At 38.9% G+C, this 23,497-nt stretch overlaps 2 protein-coding genes across 2 annotated transcripts in view; one reads left to right on the top strand and one right to left on the bottom strand.

Annotated features, from left to right (window-relative positions):
* The first annotated feature begins 54 nt into the window (after positions 1-54).
* On the top strand, positions 55-17,138 carry DPH5 (diphthamide biosynthesis 5). Its single transcript, XM_042820172.1, has 7 exons — positions 55-275; positions 2,113-2,237; positions 5,265-5,373; positions 12,905-13,025; positions 14,809-14,848; positions 15,890-15,993; positions 16,897-17,138. The coding sequence occupies exons 1-7, from the start codon at positions 141-143 to the stop codon at positions 17,118-17,120; spliced, it is 858 nt and encodes a 285-aa protein (XP_042676106.1). The 5' UTR covers positions 55-140; the 3' UTR covers positions 17,121-17,138.
* Positions 16,774-23,497, bottom strand: part of SLC30A7 (solute carrier family 30 member 7) — a 28,997-nt gene continuing 22,273 nt past the window's right edge. The window contains exon 11 of the mRNA XM_042820171.1: positions 16,774-22,803. Coding sequence (XP_042676105.1) covers positions 22,756-22,803 — 48 coding nt within the window. The 3' untranslated portion in view covers positions 16,774-22,755. The remainder of the gene's footprint in view (positions 22,804-23,497) is intronic.

Genomic DNA, 23,497 nt, shown 5'->3' on the forward strand with positions numbered 1-23,497 from the left:
AGGGGCGGGACTACTGCCACCGGCGGCGGCGGGAGGGGCGGGGCGGCTGTGGTGCCGGCGCTCGTTCCTCTTCCGTGACGGCGGGAGGCAGCAAAACCAGGCCCGGCAGCTCAACCACCCTCCCCCCCTCCCAGGCCAGCATGCTTTATCTAGTCGGGCTGGGCCTGGGCGACGCGAAGGACATCACGGTGAAGGGTTTAGAGGCGGTGCGGCGCTGCTGCAGGGTATACCTGGAGGCCTACACGTCTATGCTCACCGTGGGGAAGGAGGCGCTGGTAGGTCGGTGCTGCCGGCCCGTCTGCGCGCCGCATTGCCTGCACGGCGTCGGGAGCGGGAAAAGTAACGGCGCGTCCTCAGAAACGGCACGCACGCAGTGTTCGCTCGCTGTGCTTATAGGAGTTGGGAGAAGATAAAATCCGCCCTCCTACGGGTCGCGTTGGCGTTTCGACCCGAGTTTTCATCTCAGAGTACGAGCCACACGTGCACAGCTTGAGGTGTTGGAGAGCTTGGCGAGAAAAATGTCTGCTCCGAATTAAAAATAAAAGAACACACCAGAAAACACGTCTGGGGCCTTGAGCCTCTGTCAGGCCGAGGCGCTGTGCTGCCTGCTGGCCTCCCTTGTGTCCGGGTGGGCTGCAGGCAGGCCTGGGTAGCGCCCTGCTGGACAACCGGTGATAAAAACGAGAGCAGGGCTGTCTATGGTGCCCCTGTGTGTGCTGCCATGCGGCCGGGCGCTCACGTTGGCTGCTCCATTCGGCACACTGAAGTGGGCTGAACTGAAGTGAATCCATCCTGAGGAAATGTTTTTTGTTGCTGTTGGCTGGTTGGAAAATCGCAAAGCAAAAATGACAGTTTAAATACTTTAAGAAAAAGATTAGATTCCCAGTGTAGTTTGGCTTGGTGGCCTAAAACTTTAATGAGAAGCCATTAGAATTTGTCTAAACCAGCCTTCTGTTTTGATGCCACACCTCCTATGAGTCTACATTTTAGTTTAGGTCAAGAGAGGGCATTTTAGATCTGCAATCAGTATGCTTTGATTTGCATTGTGGAGCAGTCTCGGAGCGTCATTTTAAAAAGGGACTGAAACCCAGAAGCTGAGGTCTGATATCCACTGCTGTACCTGTTGGGTGGGTGTTGGAATGAAGCACTATTTCTGTTCTGTACAACTATTATGGTTCTTTCATCAATTGCTTATGGGCAAAGATGAAGCTAGCACTGAGGACTCGGGAGAAGTCAAGAGTAAAATCTTTCTGGACTATAACTGACTTACAAGTTTTATGTAGCCATTAGTATTTGTCATGCTGCCCAAATTTGCTGAGTGCTATTCGGAACAAAACACCCTTGTTGATCTATGCCCTGGGAAAAAACGATCAAACAGAAAAACAACAGACTTTGATCATGTAAAGAGAATGTGAAAAGTCTACTTAGGTAGACATATGCTCAGGATGGTCAGGAAACACATTTCTGTAACTAACTGAAGTTGATTCTAACATGCGAACAAGGTGTTTAAAACATAGGAAGAGGCCCAGTGATTAGTGAGCTGCTGAAGAAAGGTGAACACAATCAAATATGTATTTACCCATATATGTGGCAAAGTATTTTGTACAAAGAACTGAAGATGAAAGATTGGTATGAATTTATTCCTTAAGCGCGGTTAGTTGCAAAGTACTAAGGAAACATGAAAGTTGTAAAGATAAGGTTATGGTATAGCTAGCGTCATATTTGTATCTGATTTGATGTCACCATTATAAGTAGCCTGAGCAGCTGACTCTGAGCTGTAAGAAAGGGTGCCCTGCAATAGGATGAGTGGTGTAATTAACTAGGCCTATAGCCCACCTACTAGCTCTGAATGGGGGTGTGATCGAGCTGCATTTCCAGCCAAGTCCTTACTGGAGTAATATGATTAACAGTAATTTTTGTCAGCTTAAGAGCTGCATAATGGGAACCTTGAGTGTTCTAGCATGGGGAAGCACGGTTCTCTTAAGATGTGGGTAAAACAGCTAGGGATCATTGTCCCGTTCTCCTTTCCTGTATCCATGAATAATTATACCAGGAGATACAAATATACTCCCAAGTGTCTTATTGCTGTTTCTTGTTAATTTTGATATCCAGGAGGAGTTTTATGGAAAAGAACTGATTTTGGCTGATCGAGAAACAGTGGAACAAGAAGCAGATAGCATTTTGAAAGAAGCTGATGTTTGTGATGTCGCTTTTCTTGTAGTTGGTGATCCCTTTGGGTAAGCTGAAGCAACATTTTAGTTATTGCTCTAACTTGATCGCTTTCTTCATTCAAGAGGAAATGGCCATTCTGCATAGCCGTGATTCTTAATGAAGAAACAGATTTTTAGTTCAGAATCACTTTTTATGTCTTCATATACTTCAATTGCATACAAAATATACTTGTAGTTGTCTATGCTTTCACCTTACTTTGAGATTCCTCACCCAGACATCCCTTATATATATGAATGTGGCCCTTCTAGAGTGTATAAATCTTTCCCTCAGCACTCACGTATTCTTAATGCTACCTTCTATAGAAAATGTTTTGTTCCACGTTTTATCTGCTAGGGGAAAAGATTCAGGGTTATCACATAATCAAGAAATGTGCTGTTCTGAGAAAGTGTTCTTTTAGTTGTGGTTAGTACATCTAAACTGCAGCTGTAATTCTCAGTTGTTTTAAGTTGAACACTGACTGTTGATTGTACTGTGCTTATGCTTTGGTATATGCTAGTCTTTAAAATGGCTTAGGTAGTTAAAAATGTCTCCTCGGTTTGGTTTATTAAGCCTTTTGTTTCCACCCCTTACTGCTGTTGAAAGGTATAGTGTTTTCCTATTACCAGGAGGATCCCCCGTCTGTCTTTTTGGTCAGGCATCATCAATCTGTAATGTCAGACCACACAGAAGAGCTTTTAGTCTCCAGCTGGTGATTCAAGATTTATAGCATAGTGCTGTGGGGCACAAGAAAAATCAAATCACTGAGCACCCTGTTTGTGAATGAAAAAACAGAGTTTATGAAAAATAGGAGCAAAGTACATATCTGTCAAAATCTGCCTAATCTGTCATATCTGTCAAAAGTGGCTAATTTCTGTAAACACAGGTTGAAAGGAATTGGCAATAGAATATTACATTAAACTAGTTTTTAGAGAAAGGTAATGCTGCATTTCAGAAATATTCATTGCATTCCAGTGCATAGTTAACATCAAAATTAGAATTAGCGTGGAGCTGCATTGCCTGCACCCTTCTGCTGTGATCCTGTGACAGATGTAAGACACTACAGAACCTCTGCATCTGTTGAAATGGAATTGCTACTTGAAAGCAGTACCTTGATTTGCCACGTGTATCAGTAGTTTCAGTGAAGAAATATTTCAATTCTGATTATCTATAACATACTGTAGAAAATTGCCCTTTCTTAGAATGAGTTGCTAGTGTGTTATTGCTTATAGCCTCAGTATTGCAGCTAGAACTGCTCCTTTGCCTATGTATGGCTGTAAGGATTTAGGTCTTCAGGAGGTTTTTTGGAAAGAAATCTGACTGTTTCTGTCCTAAGAGAAGCCATATGAGAGCTGGGTAGAAGCCACGTGACTGCAGCTGATCTTTCAAATACGTTTGCCAGTAAGAAGAGTACTTGGCCATCTTAGGAAACCTCAGGTGTCTGTGGTTAATGGTTAGAGTGATGAAATCGTGCCTGTGTTGAGTTCTCACTGTTATTCACAGTATTTCTCCTGCAGACATAGTAACAGTCAATGGATGTGCTAGCTAGCAGGAGCCTGACACTTCTAGTATTGTACTGGAAAGCCCACCTTCATCTAGACCGTGCTAATATTTATGTTATTAGTACCCATAAAAATCTTAAAGTGGCATCTGTGACAGAAAATACACCAGCATAGCTGTGGGTGCAGAGGGCTGACTCCACCAAGCTTTTGCTGATATTAGCTGAATGTTCCATGTGGGCACTTCTGCTTTCATCTACAGTCATTATGGACAGATCTACTGGGAGAAAGTGCTGGCTGGAGCAAATTTCAGTGAATAAAGCCAGCTGATCCCTTGGTCATTTGATTTCCTAAATCCAGATTCCTCTATTTTTTTTTCCTCCAGTTAAATTGATTTCTTTTTTTTTTTTGATGACTCATCCTTACAGCCTTACCAGCTGCTGCCACATTTGTGTTCCTGATCTGCTGATTGGTGGAAATTCGCAGACCAAAAGAAAGGGAAATTCTTTTAGAGTAACTGAACCAGGCCACGGTGAAAGCAGTTTTCCTATTTAAGGATTCTGATCAGCATGTGCTGTTTTTTCCTTTGGAATGGCCAGAAATGTGTGGTACATCTTTGCAATGAGATGGCTGAAGTCATTCAAATTTAGGCAGAGGGTAGGTGCATTTTCATATTTTATGTGGAAAACTGAGTGCCCGTCATGTACGTAAAAACATGTACAAGCAAGACACCTTTAAAAATTATTGCAGTTCAAAAATAAGGTTAGCTGGATCTATCTGTACTCAATATCTTAGAAGGACTCTAATCCTGATTTTGTTACCTGCCAGCCCAGTGACTCTCGATTCAGGCACTGTAAGGTGTTTTCTGTGGGTTCTTTGAGCATTGTACACCCAGAACCAAATTAAGTTCAGCTGTAAACTTAACTAGAATTTTTCTTAGTTATTTCAGAATAAACTTGATCACTCAAGACTAGTAGACCCCTTAGTTTGAGAAGTCCTTTGGGCTAAATATTTATAAAAGCTGACAGTCAAAATCTAGGCATTGAACAAACTGCGGTAAAATGTGCTCAAAGTTCTTGTTTGAAAGAATTGCTTTCCTAGCATTTCCTAAGTGAGAGAAGGACTGGCTGTGCAGTGAGTAAGGAAATACTGGGGTTTTGCTGAAGTCTGTGCCAAACACAGCTGAAGTTTACAGTTCAACACATGTCCAGCAGACAACTGCAGAAGACAAAGGACAATTGAAACTTTCATTTTCAAGTAGTTACCAAAGCTACTTTAAAAAGCAACATTTGTCCTAGTGTTAAGAGTTTTACCAGAAAGCTGGGAATGGTAATGTATGAGGCTTTTGGTATTTTCAGCTGCTGAAGACAACACATCAAAATGTTGTGTGAGTTTTTACTTTCCCTAACAATTAGTCAAGTCATTCTCGGCCTTTCTGCAAATTTGCATTGTCCTTTCTGAGTAGAGTTTAACTTTATTTTCAAAACAAACCATTATGCCAGTAATCCTTGGTTACTGTCTTTTCAGATTTTAATCCTTTTCCCCTTCTTACCACAGGGCCACAACACACAGTGATTTAGTGCTACGTGCAGTAAAGTTGGGAATCCCATACCAGGTCATTCATAATGCTTCAATAATGAATGCAGTGGGCTGCTGTGGTTTACAGGTAATATTTCTGTATCTCTGCTAAACATAGAATTGGTGAACTCTTCTGCTGTTGTAAGCAGTGTGTGTTGCAATCTCAAGTTTGAAGATCTGTAGCAATCATACACTTCTGTTGTCAGTTTGTTAACACTTCCTTTTCAGCATGCTACATGTCAGCAAAAGTCGCTTTTGATGAGCCCCTATGTGATTAGTAACACTTTTGTTCTCTGCTTCTGCCTCAGGAGAACTGTGATATTTAAGCTGTTTGGCAGATAAAGTTGTGACAGTGGGTCACCTCCACTGGTGCAATTTTTATGAGCGCAGCATGCAGGTTCTCAGTGAAATAGTTAATGGTGGTGACTGTGTTGAAAAATGAGAAGTGTTTTGTAACTGATAATTTGCTCTATCAAATAGTGTGATCTGTTGTATCTTTGCATGTTGTTGTAATTTTAATGGAAATAAATAGGAGGCATTACTTTTGGAGCAACATGCATAGTCCTTCCTGCACAAAGTTTGCTTCTGCAGTTGAACTGAGTAAGTTTCCCTCACAACTCCATTTAGGCATAGGAAGCAGGAGTATAGAGCTTCTAGGTTAATTGAAAAAAGAAGATAAGAAAATTACCTGGGAATACACTGCAAACAGTTGTGTGTTTTCTCACATTTTGAAGATTAGCTTAGTATTGCCTTAGTCCATGCTAAAATGCCACGAAGGAAATGTGCAGTTATTCATTCTGGCAATAATCCTCTTTTCCGTTCTGGCTTGGGAGGGACTCCTTTCTCACAAGTCAACATTCCCAGTGTTGTAAGAAGCATTTTAGGAAATAGCGATCATATTGTGTTACCTGACAGGACTTTAACCAGCTGTATGTTTAATTATTCACTGCACCTCACAGGCAAAATCAGCAAGTGAGGGGTATCTTACAAAGAACAGCTTGTGATTTAGTTAGAGTCTTGGCAGAGATTTGTGACTTCTTCCAACAGTCTGCCTTCAGGTCTTTATGTTCTTGGCCATCTCCTGCCACCATTTCAGTTTTGGAGTTACTATGTTTCAAATGCAGCCTGTGAAGTGTAACAGGGATTCCTCTTTTGCTTCACCACAGAAAAGGCTTGGCTTTTTTTTTCTTGTTTTAATCTGATTGTGATACAAAACCTCTTTCTTTCTTACTAGAGAAAAACAGGAAACACCTTTATAAACTATTCTGAAAGCCATGTGCGTAGTGAGCTGTAACTGTTGATTAGTAAAAGGCAGCTACAGCCTAGGCTGTTCACAGCAGAACATGTCGTTTGTCACCACGGTGATGTTTCTGTGCAGCCAACAGCATTCTGGCGGTTGTGCAGTTTTCCTGTACAACAGAATTACTGAAGCAGCTTATGTATAATAAGCTCTGTGACTCTATGTGTCACAAATACTGTTCAGCAGTCTCTGCGTATGTAAACATTATCCATGTATGTTAGATGTTCTGATGTTTTGTCCCATTTAAAGAGCACGAATCTATTTCTTGCCAACTTGTGATGAGTGAATGTCTGTTTTGATTTTGATTTTTTAAATTTTTTAATCTATTATTGTCTCACTCAACTTGAAAGCAGATTATTCTCCTGCTGTACTATTGAAACATGAGTGGTCTGGTCTGCCCACGAATTTTAAGTGATGTGTTCTTAGTTTGGAATTAGCAATAAATAATAGTTTTATTTTCATATGTTATATCTAAGAAAGGTTTCTGTGAAAGGAAGGGGTTAGCATCTCTCACTTTACTAGAAGCCCTATTCTGTCTTCTAGGCTTTCAGTTACCATCCTTACAATCACTTCCATTTCTTTCTTCATTTTCATCAAGAAGCTAGTTAAAAACATGTCTAACAAGGACACATTTCTTTTGAGATGTACCCACTTTCCACCTGAATAGCTTTGGAACAAACATCTGCAAGTCCCCTCCTGTCTTTCAGTGACTCATCTTGATAACTTTTTGTCTGCAGTCCAGGTAGCACAATTCCATCCACAAAGTAGTTTTGCCTTTTAACTACTAGCTGATCATTCAAACAAAAAAGCAATGCTTGCTGTGTTATCTTTGAGTCTGCTAAATAGGTGAATAAGCTTTCTGTATCAAGTAAAGAAGTATTACTTATAGGTCAGGAAGCTCAAGGATGTACTCGTAGCTTGGCGTGCCCATAGTCAAATAGAAAACCTGTAGTAGTTGCAGGAGCGGAACCTCTGAGTTCCACCTCCACCCTCTCTCTGTGCCTTAATCTTCAAAAATACTCTTTGCTGTCATAGGAGGGGCTTTATGCAAAACACTTTTTATTCACTAACAGTTAAAATAAGCTGTTTCCTATCACTTGTTTTTTTTCTTGACTACCTGCCTTTTAGAAGCTGGCATTTGCTTCTCAAACCAACTAGATGTTAAGTCAGCATTAGTTACACGACTTTATTACTCACGTTTGCTTTGCAACTTCATTTGTCACAGCAAATATAGCCCAGAAACATCCATTTACTCCAAATAGATTTTTGTCTCTGCTCAGTCATCCTTGTTTCAGATTAGTAACCCGAGAGACCTGGGTGAAAAAGTATTGTTTGATATTTCTTGGATGTGTCTAAGGACCCTACCAAAGACGAGGGCATGTTCCCTTGGAGGGGAAATCCTGTTCTTCCAAGTTTGCTAGGAGTTTCAAAGTCTTTTAATAGCTGAATTTTGTTTTGCTTGCAAAATGACTGTTTCTTAAACAGGGATGCAGGAGGCAGCTAAGAGGGAAAATGTGTTCTTCCTTTCTCTTGCTTTTATGTGATTTGTCTCAGCTGCTTTCTGAAGACTGCAGTCATGGAGTGGACTTCCATCAGCCAAACATCCTTTTGTTCACAATTCCTTTCTCTCAGCACATACTAAGGGAACTGAATGGAGGTTCTTGCTGGCTATCAGTGTTATCTGTTGACCTGCAGTACCAGAAGGAGCTGCAGCCTTGTGGATGAGAACTGTAAAAAGCATCCTGATTCATGTGAAGGTTTTTATGGAATGCCTTAAAAGTTGTTAAAAGTCTGTGGTACTAAAAAAGATGGCAGAAACAGCTAGATTTAGGCTTGTGGTTGTTTCATATGACTGACAACAAGCAAAAATGAAGCTTATCTGATTCCTGCTACCTCCTTGTTGATGATTGTTCCATTCTGCAGGCTGTTCTCTGGTTAACAGTGTGTTAGCACAGTAAGAGTCCTTCAACATGGTGTGTATGTTGTGGAGAGCTGTTAAGGGAAAAAAGTCTGACTTGATGATGAATATTGCCTGGCATCACGTCAAAACTCTTACAGTAAGCATTAATAACTAACGATATAGGTTTGCAGGGGAAGTTCATTGGGATTTATCAATGAGCAACTTGTGTTGATACAAGATGCTGTACATTCTCCAAATTCCATTGGGGAATACCATTAAGAGAAAAACAATCTGTTGGTGTCCGTCATTGGGATGCCATCAGGCTGTGCAGTATCTTTCTTTGCAGACAGTCGTATCATATGAGGAATATATGCAGTGCAACCTGTAGGCATCTTGACACACAACACGTCCTACAGGATTTGCAGGGATTTGCATGAGTACACAGATGCCAGGTTTGGAAAATGTAGTGATAAAGCTCCTTTTTACCTTTCTCCCTCGACATGTTTCCACTTCTGAAGCTGTTCTGAAGCTTAATTTAAGAGTGGAGCTAGGCTGTAAGTGAAGAATTGCTTTGTCACCACTGCAGCTGATGCAGCAGTAATTCTGCAAAAGATTCTGTCTGCATTTTGAAATATATATTTCTTGGTTTCTCTGCAGCTGTTGCCCTTCTGCCCTTTAATGTTATCTTGCCTCTTCACTCCTGCTTGCTTTAGTGCATTTTGGAGGGGATGGGGAAAAACTTCCTTTTTTAATTTCCCTATTTAGTCTCACTTGTTCTTTTCATGCTCTGTATTCCTGTGGTGACTGTCAACACCAGTATTTTAAGTGAGGTCTGCTGATCTGGACAGCTTCAAGTTTCTGATGTCATTCAGCCTGGTCATTAATGAAGCTGCTCTTCAGTTTTCCTGAAATTATCTTTGCACGCAGACTTTCCAAGCTGAGATCATTGAACTGCAGTTTTCCTCTCATAGTTTACTCTGACCTTATAATTAGCAATCGATCCTGCTTATACAAACAAGTAAAACAAGAAATATCGTTCACAGAAAGGTTAAAGATACTAATAGAACCAGAAGGTGTCTGATAGTCTTTCATTTTATGTGTGTTAATAAAATATAAAGCTATAGCTTGTTCTGAGCTGATGAAAGCGTGAATTGAATATCTTTCTGCAGTATATTGTGAGAAGCAGAAAGCTCGAGCAGACAGCCCATGGCCTAGGAGTACAGTTCTGGCTTCCCTTCCTGGCTTTAGTTAGTTGCATTGCAAAAGTTACTTCACAAAGCTTTGCTTAAGCCAATTACTGCTTGGGCAGGGGGAGGGGAGTTTCCAGACAGGTCTTTCAAAATGAGCTTTTGAAATAATTCTATGAAGGCTTTGAGCAGTACTGAAAAGGTAAAAACATCAGTTTCCAAGCTGAGAGCAGCAAGTGTCTATCCAGCCATTTCAATGAGCCCCTTTGAAATTGTGTCACTTTTGTACTTGAGCAGAATGTGGGCACTGTAACAAACCTGTTTTGTGCAAATGTGATGCTTGAAATGTTTTAGCTTTCACAGAACAAATCCTGCCCACTCCCAAACCCCAGCTGTTTGATGTAGGGTGCAGCACACACAAGTCTGCTGCGAAACTTCATTTGCTGCTGCCTGTCTTTAAAGTTGTGCCAGCAACCACGCAACTTGACTGTTCCACTGAAAACATTCAGAGCTGTTGTTTGTTGTCATAAACTCCTTCACAATCTCAAAGTGTGACATGATGATAATACATAGCTGTCTTATAATACATCTGTGTTGACAAACGCAAGTCCCAGTTTTACAGTCACAATCATAGAATTGTAGAATCACAAGGTTGGAAAGGACCTACAAGATCATCTAGACCAAGTATCCTCCCATTACCATTGCTAAGCATGACTAGCATGACTGTGGGAAGTTTGGGTCCCTGTTCAGTCTTCTGTGGTTAGTGAAGAGCATTTTTTTACCCTCAGTGGGTTCTAGCATTAGTGTCCAGTCACCTGCTGTCTGCCTGGCTGAAATTGGTAACAGATGAATCCTTCAGGTAACAGTGCAATTCTGGGTGTTTACTGCTATCTCTGCAGCAAGGCTTCTATTTGCAGTTCAGTACTTTGTTCTAGATTTCAAGTGGTAAGTATTAGCATGCAGCACAAGAAGCTGCATAGATATGGGATAAACACTCAAAAATTGATGTTCTGATAAAATTTTTATTGTTTCTTCAAAGCAAAACAGGCTTGCTCTGAAGACAGAATAGTGTCTATGCTTGCCTGTTTTACATGGCTGCAGAGATCAAATGCTAGATGAGTGACATTTTTCTGTCTATATAATTGCTTACAAGGTAATCAATAACAAGCAGTTAAATATAATAGGAGTATCTACTTATAGCTTCAGTTTTACATTATTGATAGATTGTGTATCTGAAAGTTTTCAGCTAGGCAATACATTATTTAAAAGCTTATTTAATACAAGCATGTAAGTTGTGAAGGCAATTCTGTGTTAATAACATATGCCCCATTCTATCCTGTTAGTCAAGTTTATATCCAACTTGGTTCTAATATGGAGCAGAGTAGTTAGAAAGATCTGACTCCCAATAAAATGCCAGACAACAACATTATGCCCATTTCTGCACATCCTATTGCTACAGGGCACTGGTGGAAGTTCCTGTCCTTCAGGGTATTACAGCCAATAAAGGCTGTTTTATTTGCTAAAGAAAAGCTGTTGCTTTTTGGGAAAAGACTGTGGTGGCTTTCAGATGGCAGGCAGCAGGCTGGCTAGTTTCTTAGGTGGCTACTGCATGTTTCAGCAACTTGTGATGGCTGAAGGTGCTGCCTCAATCATGAGATTAAAAGCTATCTTTGTCCCAGCTGCTCCTGCAGTGAAATTCCAGCAGTTTTGCTTCAGTTTTGGTAGAAAACAGAGAGAACTCCAGCCATGTGAAAAAGAGACAAAAGCAGCTTGCTCGCTCTCTTTTCTTTTTATCTTTTCCTAGAGTACAGTCCTGAAATAGTTAAGTTGTTACATCAGGAGAAATTCATTTGGTTCAACCTATATTTAGTTTACTGGAAGAACCTTTAGGTTGTGAAATGTACACTGTGTGTTCTTATCTTTGTTCTAGAATGAAATATTTAAAAGAGGAAACATTTTAAGTAATGTTCCAGGAATCTTTGAATAAAGGCTGTGCCTAATCAGCGTGAATGGTTAAAATTTGAGCTCTCAGTCCCTTGAAAACAACAACTTACTGCTTTGATTCAAATTCTGCTCTGCCGGCATTCAAGCGTTAAAACCAGAACCTCACACCACAGTAAAATAAATGGGTTTAGGGGAATCCCCGGGTGTCAGGGTGCTGCTGGAGGGCTCCCTTTCTCTGCTAACAGCACAGCACACCCCGTGCCTCCTGTAGTGGGCTAGGAAAAGTTATCCCTTCTTGCAGGTTTAAATAGAAAGTGGAGAGGACAGTCTGTGTAAAACCACTGTTTTTCTGGTAGACTCGAGCAGACAGAATGTTGGCATGCTGTAAAATCCATTTTGGTTGGCCTCATTCCTGAGCCAAACTAACCAAAATTGATGTGTGTTTTTGCCCATTTTCAAGCTTGTTACAAACACTTCCAAGCGAAATTCTGCCTTAGGTTACATCTAATGTTCACTTTTGCATCACTGGAAACGATTGGCAGGAGTATTGCTTCAAATGTCTTCACCACGATTAGGAATTTACAGTAATAAATAGCAGCAAGATGGCAAATAAAGGCAGTGAATGTGTTTGACATAGAATCTGTCAGCACTTTCTTCTTACCATATGTGCATTAAAAAAATGTGTCACCTCTCTGATTCAGGCACAATCTGTCCCTGTCTTCAGATCTTCGTATCTGTTATTGTTCAGACAGTAACAGCATTTGCATGGTACAGCTCCCATCTGCAGGAAAGTGCTGCTTAAATATAAATCCTGCTCTATCATTTGAATCAAAGCTTGGGAAAACATTGCAAGTGCTGTAGGTTTGCATGAAGTTGACTAGCTAATATATATTATATTAAAATAAAAAATGGTAATTAAAAGTTTTGGTGCCAATCTTATTAAGTTTTGCCTTTAACAGACTTCAGAATTAAGTTAAAAAAAAAACAACAAACAGAAGGTAGATAGGAAGTTACTGAACGTTGGAAAGGAGAATGCAAATGTAGGTAAAAATTTTACAGTAGTTCATTAGTCACTCTTTAATTTGCCTTACTGTCAGAGAGTAAAAGAACAATGCCCCTCTGTAAATGAGAAGAAAAGACAGTTTGCTAAAAAAGCAAAACCTTCTCTGCTGTGCTCAGGACTTCTCAAGAGTTTCCCAGTTGTCTGTTATTTTAATACATTTTTTTGTGTGTGCACTGTACTGGTACTTTGATTGTGTATGTGTGTTGGATTTGTTTTGTTTTACAGTTGTACAATTTTGGAGAGACAGTTTCTATAGTTTTCTGGACAGATACATGGAAGCCAGAAAGCTTTTTTGACAAGATCAAGAAGAACAGGCAGAATGGAATGCACACACTGTGCTTACTTGGTAAGCAGCAGCAGTCCCAGTTCCTTAGCTACCATCTTCCAGTGTCCCAACAGGCATGAGATGAAGTCTGTGATTAAACAGAGGTTCTTAGATAACATATATTTGAAAATATCTCTTGAATTGGAACTTCAATGTTTGTTTACTTAAAATCAGTGTAGCCACTATTCATGCTGCAGTGGCCAGAAATTTCTTAATTCCTCTTCAGAAAATCTATAAGAAATGATGCCTTTGTAGAAGACAAATAGGAACAGCAGGCCCATATTTGTTGTAATGATCAGAGTGATTTGAAGCTAGATCTAGCTCAGGATCCAGCCGAGATGGCAATGACTAGCAGCCATCTTTTATTGACTTAATTAGGCCAGAGCTTGACTTTCTGGGGAGCTAAACGGTACATTTAACCACGTTTCTATTTTGTAAGTTGATATTGCCTTTCCTAAATTATCTCAGCTGATGATCTTTCGGCAAAAGGTGATTGTCATGTAAAAAGCTTCTGGACTGCAAAAATCCTTGCTCAAAAACATCTGTGGTAACGGGAGGAATCCAGAACAGGAATATGTGAAATTATCACTGCACATCAAACTTTTCAGTGCCTTCAGTGCTGGCTGTTTTCCAGCTTTGTGAAGTATCAGCATATTGGCAATTGTTCTAAGGAAAGATGACTTCACAAGTGTTTGAAACAAGGGCTATTCCAGCCACAACATATTAAAACCAAATATTATTCAGATTTTTCATATAATCATTTCTATGTGCTCCCTTTTTATGTTTCTTTTTTTTTTTTTTTTTTTTTTAATGCAGTACCAAGAGTGTGTTAAAATATTAAAACAATAAAATTGAATTATAAAACTCATATTTCAGGGACAGTTGTAATACCTGCATCTGAATGTAGCTAACTGCTGAAAACTACCAATCTCCAAGTGAATTGTTCCCTTAACAATGGTCATGCTGGTCCATCTATTGATTGCTAATCCAACTAGAAGCAGCAGTGACATAAAAAGGATCAGCTTCAGTACACTTAAAATTTCAAAGCAACTTCACTTACATGAACTGTGCAGTAATAATCTTGCAGCTTTGCATTTTAAACCATTTCTTCAGAGTCCCCTTATTAAGCAATACTTTTAAAATCAAGATTAAAAAAACGTATCCAGCTTTTACTATGATGTTATTTCTCAGGCGTTTAAGTACAGATAACATCTGATGGCCACTTGGAGAGATTATGGTCAAGTGCAGTTTCATAAACTTGCAGATGTTCAGAGTCTTACCTGGCCCTTTTTCTTTGCCCAAATCCTCCTTTTTCCCATAAGAGAAAGATTGTTCTAAATTTTGGTTGGGACAGTGAGGAAGTGCTAACGAAAGTTCAGTTCCTGCATGGAGGTGATGTAATCACTGTCGATCAGTCATTCGGTTTCACCTTCTGCAACCACAACATATTTATCATTTCAAAGTAGTCACAATACCTTGGTTGTGCCTCAGCATGCAAGCATTTAGTTATCCTGTGGGAAATATGCCTACCGTTTTTAATACTTAGCAATATTTTTTATTGATCTTACCTGCTCCCAATTTTGTGATACGTTGTCTTTGAGCAAAATCACATGCACAAAATCACATTAATTTCTTTATAATTAACCTACGAAACAAAATGTAATCCGTATTCCACTTTCCTTTAAGATCTAGTATGTTGCTATAAAGTTCATAGAATATCCTAAACTAATCTGCACAGCTATATAGAAAACTAACCAGGAATTTTGTAAGGAACCTGTGTTTCATATACTGTTTTGTTCTACAGATATTAAAGTGAAGGAGCAGTCTCTGGAGAATCTAATGAAGTGAGTCACAACTTTGAAAATATATGGAAACAAACAATGGTACTTGTAAGGTTTTTTCTGTATAAGGAACAAAGGCTCTTTATCTGAAGCCTCATCCTGAACTTACCTGTCTTCTTTTGCACTTCTCAGTGGTCGTGGTTTTTTGTTTCCTCTAAGAAGTAGAATTTTTGTTTGTTACAATAGGAATTGGCTTTATTTTCAGTAAATGATTGAAGCTGCAGCAGAGTATAATCTTTGTTCCCAGGAGAAGCAGGTCAGAATGGGATAAGCTTTCTACCTGTCAGGTCAAGAGCTCTTTTATTGCTGTTCTGTCTCATCCTGAAGTAAATTAATATCATAAACTGTGTTCTGAATTCATTCCTCCTTACAGTGGCTACAAGCAGTGTGAAGTATGGAATACATACCACTGTTTTTCAGCAGTTAAATAAGCAACATATAGAAAGTTCTCTTAAGTTCATTTAACTGTATCTGGAAGCTCCTGTCACACCTTAATCATCTCTCTGCAATCTGTATGCTTTGACACAGAATATAAATAGTTACTTTATACATATGCTGTACTCTGGTCTAAATTAACATTTGTGAAATCTCACGCTATCATTGAGGTTTGTTTATTTTAGAGTTTCAAAATAAAATCTGTTTGAATCCATAGTTGGCAAAGAAAGAAGCATTTCATTTAAAAATATAATGCTAGTCTGTAATAATCTGTGTACGAGGCATTCAACAGGAAAACAGTAGTTTGCCCTTGAATTTAAGCCGAATGCATCTTTCAGAAATAGTCCCAAAACCTGCACATTGCTTCCAGCAACTCAATTTAAGTTTCAAATGATCTAACAGATGGAGGCCCTGCTGTTTCACAGGTGTGAGAGAGCACAAGAGTCTTCTGTCTTCCTTAAAAATTCCACACTTGTCTCAAGGCCAGTCTGGAAGCCTGCGCCTGTTTAAGTTTGATTTGCTGGTCCACAGACTTCATTTGAAATAAGCTGTAAAAATACCAGGGATAAATAAATGATTCATATTTAAATTACTTTTCTTTCCCTGCAGAGGAAGGAAGATTTATGAGCCACCACGCTACATGAGTGTGAACCAAGCTGCAGAACAGCTTCTTGACATTATTCAGAACAGGAGACTCCAAGGAGAAGAACCAGGTACTACTATTGCAATGCTGTTATTTGCTGCTCCTCAGTTCTCATTTAGTGGTGAGTCACTGAACTCTACCACCTTCCTCTCCTTCTTAGCATTCTCTTGATCTGCAACGGAACCAGAAGATGGATTTGGCAGAGCTTGAACAAAGTGTACTTAATTGAGCTCAGATGAACAAACACTAATGAACAAACACTTGCAGCTCCAGGAGATTTAGTTAAAACCTCAGTATGGTAACTACTGTTTGCTGTCCAGCTCTAACTGTGGGCTCTTTTATCCATTATAGTTGCAGGAGACTGCATCCAAGCATTTTAGATCAGTCAATCTTCAAAAATCTTAGCTACATGTTACTTAGACTGGTTACACTATACTGTGCACAAATCCCTGCATGAATCCGAGTTGCCCCAAAGCTGCAGGTCTGTGATTTTAGCCTTGCATCCTTATTACTTGTCAAGAGCCTGCTAAAGAGATGTTTATCAAGACCAGACATGAAATCAGAGCAGCTATGAAGATGACTCTCTTCTGTCATAGTAGAAAAAATTAATAGAAATGTATCTGTACTCCTTTTAAAATATTGTCAAGATGAAAAGGAAACTTTCATTTTATCCTTTATGTGGAGTTTATCTGAAGCAGCAGTCTCCTCTTCTGAATGAATTTCACATAACTGCTGCTGCCTTCCCTTTCCTGCTTCTCAATAGCTCTGAGATACACTGTTTATTTTCTTTAAAGAACAAGCTTCATTTTGAACTACTCTGATTGCTAACTGGAAATGTGAGACAGTGGTGTTAAGGTTTGAACACAGAATAATTTATTAAACAGAGGAAAAAAAATATTCATTCTCGTGACAGTTGGAAATGGTCCCTGCAAGAATTTTGTAAGAATCCCTTCTTCGATGTTCTTTTTTACAGAAATCAGTGAAAACACAATTTGTGTTGGCCTCGCACGTGTGGGTGCTCCTGATCAGAAGATTGCTTCAGGCACACTGTATCAAATGTCTACAGTGGAGTTAGGTGGTCCACTGCATTCCATGATCGTTACAGGCACTATGCATCCTCTGGAATTAGAAATGCTTAAACTTTTTTCTGTAGATACTTCCAATTTTGAAAATAATGCATTTGAAAAGACCTGTTAAATAAAAATGCATACCGAATTTTTTATTCTGTCATTAATTTCATGTCAGCACACAGTTATTTCTCTGAATATTTAGAGCTTGCTTAGATCAAATGAATTTAGATTGTATACAGCTGCAGGAGATAACACTGTAAGAACATGGACTTACTTTAACCTGAGGCTACAAACTGCAAGATACATCTGCTGGTATCAGTTTTAAACAAGTAAAGACATCTCCAGCAGCCTTTAAACCTTAAGAATGTTTTGCTTAGTCCAGTTCCTTGGCATCTGCATCTGTCTTAGGCTGATGACCAGGGATAAGGTGCACAAGTATAGAACTGCTGGACCAGATGTGTATGCAGCACCACTTCTGCTGTAACAGAAGAATCAAGCCTACTGCATGCAGTGCATTTTAGATGTTAAATGTTGCTTTTCGACTATCCCACCAACTGAGTAATTCTCCCATCAGTAGAAAATTGAGAACCTGTTAGTCTGTATTCATTTTTACACCTGGGAGAAAGAATACAGATGAGAATACTCTACGTTTACAAGAATTCATTCTCCAGCCAGCTGGTAAAACAGAGGAAGGAACTGCACAGAATTTCTTATTTCAGGAGGTTGCCACTTAAAATAGATCTGGATTTCCTCACACATTAATGCTAGCATTTATGAAGTGTTAGAATCAAACTGCAACAACCACAGTTGAATTACTATCAACTCAAAAAAAGCAGACTCCAAAAATTCTCTTCAGAATCAGCTGGTCATACATACTGTTGAAAAAAAACCAGCAGACCTGTATGCATTTTTTTTTTTTTTTAAACTGAAGATTTATTGGAAAGAAATTTGATCCCATATCTTGTCAGCAATATAGGACATTTAACATTTCATATAGACTGTATTCAAGTAGAAAAGATTGCATTAAAAATTTCTAATATTGCACTTGGGACCAGTAATGGCTAAGCTACTACATCAGCATTCCAGAACAAAATCATATAGAGTCTTCAGAACTTTAGTGAGCTGCCTTGCATCATCCTTTAGATTTTCTTTGCAGGTATTTTGATACTGTACTATTCAATCTAAGCTCATTGCAAAGAACGTTCTTGTAGTTGAAAGTTAAAGGCAAACAAGCTGTATGCAAGCAATGTTTTATGCTACCCAGAACGATTTTGGCAGTTTCTTCATTCACATTATTCCACACTTCAGCCACAGTACTGAAGCAAATCATTTAACTCTTGTTTAAGATCCTAGCACAGGCATGAAAGAAAGACTTCAATGCATGTAGAAAATGAAATACACAACTCCTTTTACACATGATTTCTGCCAGACTTCTACATAGGCAGGAACATACCGTGGCTCACTGAAACAGACAAACAGATTAACCAGTATTCACACACAGTGAAACGCAGTCTTCACATACCAGAGACAAGAGTAGAATAACTGGCATTTTCACATTATGGCAGCCTCTGGCCAATGAAGTCCCAGCATATAAGGTACTTCAAAAAAAGCCTCAACGGGGAGACAAATCCAAAAGGGAATTCCAGCAAGTTGCAGATAGGGATTTTTCTAGAAGTGTACAGGATAAACTGACCACTGAATTGGTGTAAGGGATCAGAGAAATTAATTATTAAAAAAAAATTAAAATCCCTTATTACTCTTACAAACATACCTCAAAGGGAGGAGGTACTCAGCAGCCATAGAAAGTGGCTGTCAGTGGCTGCTGGGGAAAACAGGACAGGGCTAATCAGTAACTAAAGCTGTTGTTCTGAACTGGCATTGAAATTGTCTCATTACATGAATTACACTAGGATTTGAAAGCATCAAGGTTTCAGAAACTGAAATCTACATTCAGACTGGGAAAAAAGTCATGAAGTTCCCAATCTGATTGCAGCTTAAATATTCAAGGGTGGAAAACTGCAGTTCAGAGGCAGCTTCTCTTACCTTCTGTCTGTTTACCTTCCTGAAAAAGGTTCACTGACCAACAGAAAACAGATACCTTTCCTTCCTCTACCTTTAAACTCAAGTAAGAAATAAAAATGATGTTAAGTAACTAAGGTCTATCCTACTAGCAGCAGCACGTTTCAATTTCTGACTAAAAATAGTGTCCTCCACTCTAATGAGATTAAGCTTGACTTTTAGTAAGCAGTATTATGTAGAAATAGAGCCATTTATTTAATTTGCACTTTCTCTCTTGAGCAAATCAAACTCTCTCCAAGGGCCACATTTACTACTACATTGAGGGCATTTTAATAACAGGCATTCTAGAGCAGTTTTTTTTCTTTTTTAAACTCTTCAGAAACAGTCGAGTCTTTCACAGTATGCTCTCACCAAGTAAAATATCATTTTGCTGTACATTGTGTAAAAATGCAATTTGCAGGACTGAACTTTGGTCCGGGTAGTTTTAAATTACTATTTTCTTTCACAGAAAAAAAAAAAACAAAAAAAAACCACTTAAATCAGAAACCCTACGTTAAAGTTCAGCTACATGAAAATGTAAGGAAAGCATACTTTGAGAACTTGGCTCAAACTTCCATATTGTTTGCTATGAAAATCAGTTTCAGCAGATGATCTGCAGACACTTATCCATTGCTAGATGTCAGGAACCCACACAAGTCTGCTTCAACAAGCTGATGTATCATTAATGTGCTAGAAGCAAAACCTGTTATAAGTCAATTGCTACATAATCAGCAAAGCAAAATAACTGAGTTTTGATATCCAAGACAAAAAAGGCTGCACTTCCAGCTGCATGGTTTGTACTCTCCTAAAGCCTCAGCCAGTCACCCCTCAGTAGCTGAAGAGAACCAACAGTCAAATATCATCACTTGCTGACACAGGGGACCTAAATTTGATTGCAGTTAGCTACTGGGACAGGCCATCTACTGTCTTTTGTAGAACCTTGCAAAGCTTATCCTTCATCAGAAAGGCTAAGTAGGCTTAAAAGTCTATTTTGAGTCAGACCTCCCTAAATTACACTCAGAACTGTATTTCACAAAGAATGTATTTCTTATAAAACATCAAGTCCTCCTTAAAAATTAAGGTGGTATGGATTGTTTAGAAATCAAGCCCTCGTAAGCAATAAAAAGATATAAAAAACTATTAAAATCAACAATGTGTAATTATAACCAGCTTATAGGCTTTCGCATTTAATTTCCTATAATGAAAACTTTTGTAGATACGTATCTTTAAAAACAAAAAAACAACAATGCACAAACCAAATGCCACTTGGGTAGATGCTCACTCTGAGAATCTGCAGCAGTTGCAGTAGTTGTCTTTTCATTAAGACAACTAAAACAGCGACCGAGCCCTACAACATGAGCAGCACTACAATATACTTCAGTAAGTCCAGGAATACTCAGACCCCAAAGATTCTCTGAGCTGCTATAAAGATAATTTAAATCAAACTGAGCTCTTTGATCATGACAGTTGCAATGGAGCTGGCTAGTGCTTGCCTTTAAACATTGACTACAACATCAAGAAATTGCTGTCAAACAAGCCGCAGTCTACATGCGTCTCTACAAAATGATGACTTTCAGCTATCTTTTAATTACCTTTTCTGTGGCCATACAGGCAAATGATATCTTCAACTGATACAATCAAATTTGCTCAACAGATTCTTGCACCCTGCCTCATCCCATGTAACTTTTCAGCCTCCAGTCAGGACCTCCACAGCTGGCAGAGCATCTGCAAGGTGAAATGGGAGGCAGGCCTGACAGAGGAGTGAGGCAAGATGTAGGTCAGTGCAAGCTGCCCACTATACCTGCACCCCCTGGAGAAATGAGTAAGATCAGAAAGCAGCAATAAGGATAAAGAAGGCTGTGAGGACTGGAAAGGACCATAAAGTTTAGAAGAGGTATGTAGCTTTCTACTGCTGTCATTCCTTACTCCCAGTTTTCAGTTGCAAGATCAAGAAGTATAACCCCAAGCTTTCTACAAAATCAACATTAACATCTCTATATTTCATTAGGAGAATTCAGATCTATCAATCTGGCAACCATCAGTATTTTCCCAGAAAGAGAGATCAAAGTTCAGATGCTAAACAGGAGCAACAGAAAGAATACCAGAAACTTCCTCTTATCATGAATTTAGTAACATCAGTGGTAAACAAACCATTTCTGCAAAGAAGCCTTCAGTGTTTTCCTAGCACTTACTACAGAGACACTGCTGGCTTCTACAGGTGTTGGCTGGTACACTACTCTGTATCAGGTGCCTGAAGAACACTTAAAATCTATAACTGGCATTATTGGCTATGATTTACAAGACAAACGGCTGCCTTGTTTCTCCCTCCACAATGTTCTACTTGTGAAATATAATGCCTTCTTACAACACCTTCTCTTACTAATTTATCTACAACAGCACAGTGGAATTATCTGTAATATGAAGTATAGCAGATTGTTGTTGAAAACAATGCTCAGATTGGAAAAATGACTACAAAATACAACTAACATATCTGGAAAAAACAAACAACTTACTCCATTGAGAATGTTTTTTCCAATGAAAACACAAAAGCCTACAGTGAAATAGTAAAAAAAATAACCATGACTTTTCATCCTGGAAAAGCATAATCTTGAATAACATGAAGAGTGGCCTTTATTTCCATTTCAGGTATACCCACCAGGAACACATCTTCAGTATTTGGAAAGGCAAAAGCTACCTCGCCAAACACTTTAACAAGAATTACTACAAGCTGTTAAAGAGATTTAGACTTTCACAAAGATAGAGGTGTAATTTTGTCTGCTCTTTCTTACAGTTTGGAAAATAAAAAAAAGCTTCATGCATTGTTCCCATCAACCATGGAAACAGTTCCCTCAGCTGTCTGTTTTTTGGGTGAATACGGACACAGGTAGCATCAGGTAACATCTCATTACTCTCACAGTATGAAGAGACTAAGAGTTGGAGTTGAATCTAAATCTTTGACTAAAATAGCTTCCACAAGATATGTGCAACAAAATACTCAGCTTGTTTTGGAAGTCTCTTTACAATGGCTTTGCCTTTTACCTTCAGATTTTTTTCCTGTTTGGTACAATGCAATAATAAGGGAAGTCTAACATCTACAGTTATACAAGTATACGAAGTCCCCACATACATCACTAGTAAATAATCAGACTGCATACAAGATATATTTGTAGAAGTAATAAAACCCTTTGATGCTTCATATTTATGCTGGCAAATACCTCTCATGATATAAAAGGCACTTTGAAAACCCAATATGGTTTGGTTCATTAAGTTTGCAAAGTACAAACAATTGTACAAACATACAATTATATCGAAGCATGTCAGCCATTGTGACATTATGTACAAGTCTCCAATTTTGATAACACTGGTTTTATGGGAATGAGCAGTGGTTTCAGCAGCTTTACTGAAGACGTTACAGAATTTCCAGTACCACCATTTTAGTTTCCTATTGGAAAAATGTAGTAAGTAAAAAACCTTCAAAAAAAACTTACAAGTTTAGGGGGCCACAAAAAGACAAGACCCAGAGTTCATAACATTCATTCCATATTTACTCCTCAGAAGTCAACTTCATCCATAGCCCAAGGACAAAAGTCTATTCAGTCAATTCCAGGCCAGTGATAGAGGCAGGCTCTGTCTTGGGAAGTGTCTTGTTTTATACCATTACAGTACAAAAAACTTTGGTCCAACAGCACAATTTCAGAAGCTCACTACATGGCTGCGACATCAATTTGTACGTAAAGCTGCCTTACTCCTGCCTGTGGAAAAGAGAAGGAGATTAAAAATAACAACACCAAATGATAAAGCCAAAGCAATTTAACTGTACTGATCAACTGTCCACATCAGTAAGCTGCCCTACAAAAAGGCTCAGAATCCTCATTTTCTCTCACTCGCCTTCCACATTCAGCAAAACATTTGTTGAGATGCCTAAAAATTTTGAAACCCATACATTTTTTAGAGAGCGCTGCATGAAACACATGGTTCTTCATATAGAAAAAAGATGTATATGTGTAAGTATAAATAACTAAATAACTGTCATATAAAGAAGAAATTTTCTCTTGTACAAGTTTAACTCCTTGAAAACAATAGCTTACAGGTTGTAAGGCTGAAATGGAGCAAAAGCACAAGACTATAACACAGGATTTGTGGTTTGAACCAGCTCTACTCTTCTAAGATGTTAGCAAAAAACAACAAGGGTTATTTATGCTGAATTGATTTGACATGAGATGCTAGAAAAACTTTTGGTAAAGGTATGCAAATCATTCCAAAATATTTCCTTGGAAATTCTATTAAACTAGGCTTAGATTGACTCATTTAGTTATACCATCAGTAAAAAAACTCATAAAAATAATTTAACTCACAGAATCACAGAATTGTAGGGGTTGGAAGGGAACTCCAGAGATCATTGAGTCCAACCCCCCTGCCAAAGCAGGTTCCCAGGTCACACAAGTA

This window comes from Centrocercus urophasianus, unplaced genomic scaffold (genome assembly GCF_019232065.1).
Source record: "Centrocercus urophasianus isolate 14NV4802_14NV808 unplaced genomic scaffold, USGS_Curo_1.0 seq_18, whole genome shotgun sequence".
NCBI lineage: Eukaryota > Metazoa > Chordata > Aves > Galliformes > Phasianidae > Centrocercus > Centrocercus urophasianus.

What these genes read in the sequence shown, in the direction of transcription:
- DPH5 (XM_042820172.1), top strand. Translation starts at nt 141, where the DNA reads ATGCTTTATCTAGTCGGGCTGGGCCTGGGCGACGCGAAGGACATCACG. An exon ending in GCACACACTGTGCTTACTTG is followed by an intron (nt 13,026 to 14,808) that starts GTAAGCAGCAGC and finishes TTTGTTCTACAG; the next exon opens with ATATTAAAGTGAAGGAGCAG. An exon ending in TCTCTGGAGAATCTAATGAA is followed by an intron (nt 14,849 to 15,889) that starts GTGAGTCACAAC and finishes CTTTCCCTGCAG; the next exon opens with AGGAAGGAAGATTTATGAGC.